Source organism: Alligator sinensis, unplaced genomic scaffold (genome assembly GCF_000455745.1).
Source record: "Alligator sinensis unplaced genomic scaffold, ASM45574v1 scaffold623_1, whole genome shotgun sequence".
Taxonomy (NCBI): Eukaryota; Metazoa; Chordata; order Crocodylia; family Alligatoridae; genus Alligator; species Alligator sinensis.
This window is the reverse complement of record NW_005842769.1, coordinates 346,792-353,042: the sequence shown is the minus strand read 5'-3', so window position 1 is coordinate 353,042 and position 6,251 is coordinate 346,792. Positions and strand designations below refer to the sequence as shown.

General features: G+C 46.8%; 1 protein-coding gene across 2 annotated transcripts in view; it reads right to left on the bottom strand.

Annotated features, from left to right (window-relative positions):
• CUBN (cubilin) overlaps positions 1-6,251 on the bottom strand; it is a 243,841-nt gene that overhangs the window by 111,137 nt on the left and 126,453 nt on the right. For both annotated transcript variants that reach the window (XM_025216815.1, XM_025216816.1), the window contains exon 30: positions 2,716-2,890. In XM_025216815.1, coding sequence (XP_025072600.1) covers positions 2,716-2,890 — 175 coding nt within the window. The remainder of the gene's footprint in view (positions 1-2,715; positions 2,891-6,251) is intronic.

Here is a 6,251-nt window from a genome sequence, read left to right as displayed (position 1 = left end):
GTAGGGAAGTAAGGGGGTGCATGTGGGGGCTGTATGGTTGGTGAGTGGGTGTGAGGGTGTGGTGGGATGTGGGTATGGTGAGTGGGTTATGTGGGGAAGGGTGGGGTTGGGTGTGGGGAGTGTGTTTGGGGTAGGGGCATGTGGGATTGTGTGTGGGAGCTGTGGGAGGGTGCAGATGTGTTTTGGGGTATGCTGGGGGTGGGGTGTGTGGGAGGGTGTCGGTGTGTGTGTTGATATGGTCAAGGGTGTTGGAGTGTAGGTGGGTGTGTATGGGTGGGTTTATGGTGGGGGAGTGTGGGACTGTGTGGGGGCTGTGGTGGGTGTGGGTGTGTGTTGGAGGTATGGTGGGAGGTGGGGAGCCAGCCCCGCTTGTCCCATCCAGGCTGCAGCATGCAGTTCTGGGCTGCAAGGCTGGGACCCATATGGCACAGCATGGGGCCAGCCTGGCCTGGCACAACACGGTTACAGTTGCAAGGCTGCAGACTGTATGGTGTGGCATAGAGCCAGCCTGGCCCATCCCAGCTGTGGTTCACAGTTTCCAGCTGCAAGGTTGGGACCCATGTGGCACAGCACAGTGCAGGGTCAGCCCAGCCTGGTCCATCCCCTCCTTGCTGTGCCACGCAGGTCTCGGTCTTGCAGCGGGGAACTGCACACTGCAGCCAGGATGAGCCAAGCTGGGCTGGCTCCATGCCATGCTGTGCAGTCTCTGGCCTTGCAGCCAGCCCCACCCATCCTGTCCTCACTGCAGCACACAGTTCCCAGCTGCAAGGGTAGGGATCATATACCGCAGCACAGAGCTGGCCCAGCCTGTCCTGGCAGCATGCGGTTCTCTGCTAAAAAGCTGGGACCTAAGCAGTGCAGCATAGAGCTAGCCCAGCCCATCCCATCCTGTCCTGGCAGCAAGTAGTTCCCTGGTGCAAGGCCGGGACCCAAGTGGCACGGTATGGAGGGGCCAGGCTGGGCTGGGTCTGTGCTGTGCAAGCTTCATGCCACACTATGTGGGTCCCAGCCTTGCAGTGGGGAACCATGTGCTGCCGGGCTGGTGCTGCGCCATATGGTTCCTGGCCTTGCAGCCAGGAACTGCATGCTGCAGCTGGGACAGGATGGGTGGGGCTGGCTCCTCACCTTCCACCATACACCCAACACACATCCATACCCTCCCACAGCCCCCACACATACTCCCATCCTCCCACCATAACCCCACACAATCCTACAATTTCCCACTATAACACCACATTGCCAGTGGTCCCGCCTATTCCTGCCTCACCCCATCCCCCATTCTTACCTGAATTTCAACTCTCAATTAGGGCTGGGGAACAGCCAGAGGGTTGCCAGGGAAGAAGGCTCTGCTAGCCAGAAACTTCTGGTCTTCAGAAGCTTCTCGGGGGTAGGGGTGGAGTGGGGCGGGTCAGGTTGGGGTTGGGTTGGTTGCAATGCAACCAGAGACCGAGCTGCTTGCTGCTACAGCCAGAGACTCATGCTGCCAGTGCCTTGTTGGCTTTTGAACAGGTAGCTATTGGCAGGTAATAACTGTCTAACTTTTAGAGGGGTCCTGTGGACTGGATAGACTGGCCTGGCAGGCCAGATCCAGGGGGTCCTGTGGGCTGGGTAGACTGGCCTGGCAGGCCAGATCCAGCCCAGAGGCTGTATTTTGCCTGCCCCTGGAATACACTATGGTGGATCCAGCAGATGAAGTGCAAGTCTTTTCAGTGGGATCTCACAGATTCCAAGAGGGTGTGCTGAGGCTATGAAAGGTCTGGGTGACAGAGATGGACTCAGAAATAATATCACAGGGGGTTGGAGATGGAAGGGAACTGTGAAAGGGAAACTAGGTAGGTTTTAGGATCTGGTGTAGAGGATAGAGAAGGAGAAGGAAATGAGAAAGTTTGGATGTCAAAGAGTGAGGAAAGAGAAGACATCAGAAGTTTCAAATAATTTGGATAAACTACTGATCAACATCTAAACACTTTGGAAAGGCTCAGCTCAATAAATATTTTAGGTTGCCCTTATAGTCAGAAAAATCCTGAAACTTTCAAATAAACTGTAAAAACAGAGAGGTGTGAATTTCAACAATTAAATAAATCACTTCATTGAATTAAGTGGGAGAGCTGCATTTAAAATGGTCAAGTGTTCACTATTTAGTTTAGTTATTTACTGATGATTAGCACTTTTATAAGAACCCCATCACTGAAACATACCTTTGGATCATTGTAACATGTATTTCCCTGATTGTTAGTAAGGGTTTGAGCAAATCATCACAAAGGGTTGGATGACTCATGGAGTTCCAGGTTTTACTGATCACTCCAAATATTTTTTGGAGTTTAAAAAGTTCTCAAGACTAGGGTAAATTCTCAAATCTCTTTATACTTGTAATTTAAAACCAAAAGGATCTTTTAGTTAAAACAAAATAAAGAACATTCTTTTCTAGGTATAGGGAAAACTGTGAGATTTAAGAATCTTCCCTAAAATCAAGCTGCATCAAATGGGTAGCCAATGTAATCTATTTCTTTTCACCATTACTATTTCTCTTTCTCCCCTTCATTTATATTTTACTATTTTTCATAAATGAAATCCAACCTAAGCAGCATTTGCATTTGTTTTGAACTTTCAAATCCAGGATATTTAAATAGGTTAAAGTGTGCAAAACTAGTTTACCTATTCACTAGTCTTCCTGGATTTTATGTTTTCAACAGCGAAGTGTCCCTGAATACTCACCTCCTGATATCTCTTGCCAAGTTGCATTGAATCCCTTTCCATTCACAGATCTGTCTGTCTTGAATCGGATTGCAATGGCATTGCCAGTACTAGAGACTTGCAGTGGGTTGTGTGCTAATCTTGACACACACAGCTGGGCCAGTCTAGGAGCCCAAAAATCTGGCCCACCATAGATCTGGAAATAGAAGAAAAAGTAACAACAAAATCCATTTGAAGACACAGTTCACCATAACAAAATAGATCAGAACCAACTGCACTGCTGACACAGCATAATATATTTATTACTCAAAACATGTATTGCAGTCATTTAGGATGAATTAAAAACACCTTAGCCCTAAATTTTTTGTTCGTGCCTCCAAATTTGCAAACACAGCACTGTAGTCTGTTCCAAGAGACCATCCACGAAAGTTTACTTCTCTGAACTACCCATATTCAGGATGTTTATTGTATAAATAGAAGTTCTACAAATGGCATTAAGTATTGGTAGAAAAAAAATCAACAGGGTTATTTTAACATGAACCACAAAACAAGATTTTTTCCCCAAAGTTCATGCAATGTCTGTGGGAAGCATCAAAACATTCATCCACACTGACTATGAGTAAATTCAAGATTCTAGGTAAACTTTTGGCCTGGTTCTTGCATAAAGTAAGAACCCTCACCCTCTTTGTCCTGCATACTCTCCCCAAAACTACAAAACTGGAATACCGTTTTTCTCAAGAACATGAAAAATGTGTTTCCTGTTCTCAAAGCGACAATTAATACCTCTTCCCTGGAGCCTGTGTTGATTATTTGTTTGGAAATGCTCATCTGATGTAGAGCTAGAGAGAATTTAGCTTGGGGCCAGGTTTTGCCACCCCTTCTTATATTGGATGGCACTTTCTCTGCACTTCCATTGATTTTGTTGGCAGAATCAAGACCCAAGCTATTGAACCCTGATGAAGGATGCAAAATATAGTGTATATCATACTTAGCAGATATACTTTTCTCCACACAAAGCTAAATTTGGGAATTATCACTTCTTATTTAGTAGAGTACATTGCTGTACAATCTCCCATGATTATTACATAGTAGGAAGCATGACCACTGATGTTCTGAGTATCAAAAAACAATTCTTTAACTATGTATTCAGGAGGGGTTGGAGCCTGTGAAAGCAATCTTTGATTTCAACCTTCTCAAAGCTTGGATTTGGGTCTTTGGTTTGGGTCCATGTGTAACTGGTTCACTTTCCCCCACATCCCTTTGTTAGCTTTATCTTTTCCAGCTGCAGGGAGGACAGATGTTGAGTCAAAAGTGCTCAAATTTCTAGGTTAACTTAGGTACTTATCTCTGTTGTTGCCTCTGTTAGGCATTATCTCTGTTGTTTCCCCCTCCCTTTCCTTAGAGCCTCCCTCAAGGGAGACCAGCTTCAAAATCCACCAAGACTCCATAGAGCCACAGAGAGAGAGAGTGCTGAGAAAATACACTAACTTAGAGTACTCCCTGTTCAACAACTAATTGTCCTTAGCCAGGCCAGCAAAATTTTCAGCTGTTCTGGCCCCTCAAAACTGGCCTCAGAGGGTAGGAATTGTGGCCCAGCATGCTTTTTCACTACTTCAGTCCAGAATTGGATTGTCAGGGCCCCTAGAATTCAAACCCCAATCCATGGCACCTGCAGGCAAGGGTACCAGGCTGCAGTCCCACAAAGAGACTAGCCATACAGCTGCTCCAGCTCAGCCTGGGCCCTCCTATGAGGTTCTCCCATTTCCTGCAGGACCTTGTCCCTGCAACAATACTCCCAGTGTCCCAGCTATGGACCTCCTTGCCTGGCTTCTGTATTCTTGCTACTGTCTTAGACCTCCTGGCTCTGAACCCCTGCCTTGCCTCTGTCTTGAACCCTCCTGCCTGCTCCAGCCTTGTTCCTGCCTAGGAACCTCACCCCTGCTTACCCTATCTTCTGCACTGTGCTCTCCAGTTCCTGACCTCTGGCCTGGCTTTGCCCACAGACCCATCTGACCCCAGATGAAATACACTAAGCTTGCACTGGACCCCCATGCTTTGGCCTCTGGAATTAGAATATTGTTGATCCTCGGCTTCTGAACCTGACCCCCAACATCTGAGCTGTACCTGTGACACTGATACAGTATTTTAATATTCTGGTGAAGGTCAAAAGGTTCAGAAAAGCAACAGGTGAACATTTTAATAAACTGATACAGAACCTCACAAAAAGTCTGTGGTCTGTCTTGAGTGCTGTACAAAAATTCAAATAATTTTAAACGATGAACCAACTCCATCCCCAAGCTTCACGGATATGTTCAGTGCAACTTTCCATGTTTTGATTTGCTGTTCAAAGCAGGTTGCCCCACCCTGCAATTCTATGAAGGTTGTGGAGGAAACAACACTATTCTCTTTTTTCCAGGGAAAACAGTCAGTGGAAATGACAGAAAAGCATCTCAAACACTCTAGTTCAGGTCCAGAGCAAGTAAGGAATAAGCAGTATTTCAAAGATGGTTTCTAAGAATGTCCAGTACCCTGAATAGTCAGAATCAGAGAGAAAAAGGGCTGGAAGGGACTTCCAGGGATCATCTAGTCCAACCCTGTGTGAGAGACAGGATCATCCCATGCCAAACATTCCAATATAAATAATGTACAATCTACATACGACTACGGTGAACCTGGATGCATCACAGACATAACACCCTAACCTGACACAGGTAAAGCAAGGAAACCATGGCCGCCAATGTCCTGCTTCTATAAAAGGTTGTCAATATATGCTCAGCAAATCCCAGAAGCATGGGAAGTATCTGTAGTAGCACGTAGGTATAGCTATGCCTAAATTATCCATGACCGGTGCCTGTCCAACTTCTTTTTTAACACCTCCAGTGATGGAGAGTCCACAACTTCCCTCAGCAGTCTATTCCACAGCCTCACTATTCTAACTGTAAAGAAGTTTTTCCTGATATCCAATCTAAACCTACTTTGCTGCAACTTCAAGCCATTGGCCCATGTACTACTCTCTGCAGCAAGAGCCCCGTGACTGGGGACTACTTATCTGATGCAGGTATGGCAGCAAAAAGCAGGAAACTTCTGGAGGAGTAGCCCATGCTATTCATCAGCCAGTTATCTGTGCAGCTCGGGCTGGCAGGGAGATGTTGTCAGCCAAAAGCACAGGCAGTCAGCTTTAAAAGCTGGCTGTTGGGCAGAAGCCAGAAGGCAACAGCCTGGAGGCAGTTGCCTGCTCCTGGCCGGTACAGCCAGAGTAGCTTCAAGCCAGGGACACTAGGCCAAGTCCTGAAGAGGGGTGTTCCTTCCAGAAGACTGATGCTCAGTGCTAGACAAAGGAAGGATGCTGAGGGAATAATTCTGTACCTACATGCAGGGATGTGTGAGTCAGGAGAAGAGGCTTCTCCCTCCCTGATTCATTCTCTTTTTTTCTTTTTGTAATTTTGCATTGCCCCTGGAGCTGAACACTGTGACCATATTGACTGGCATTAATCCCAGGGCTGAAGAACCAGGGAGCCTCAGGGACTCCAGGTAGGAGAACGGGTTGACCTGACTGG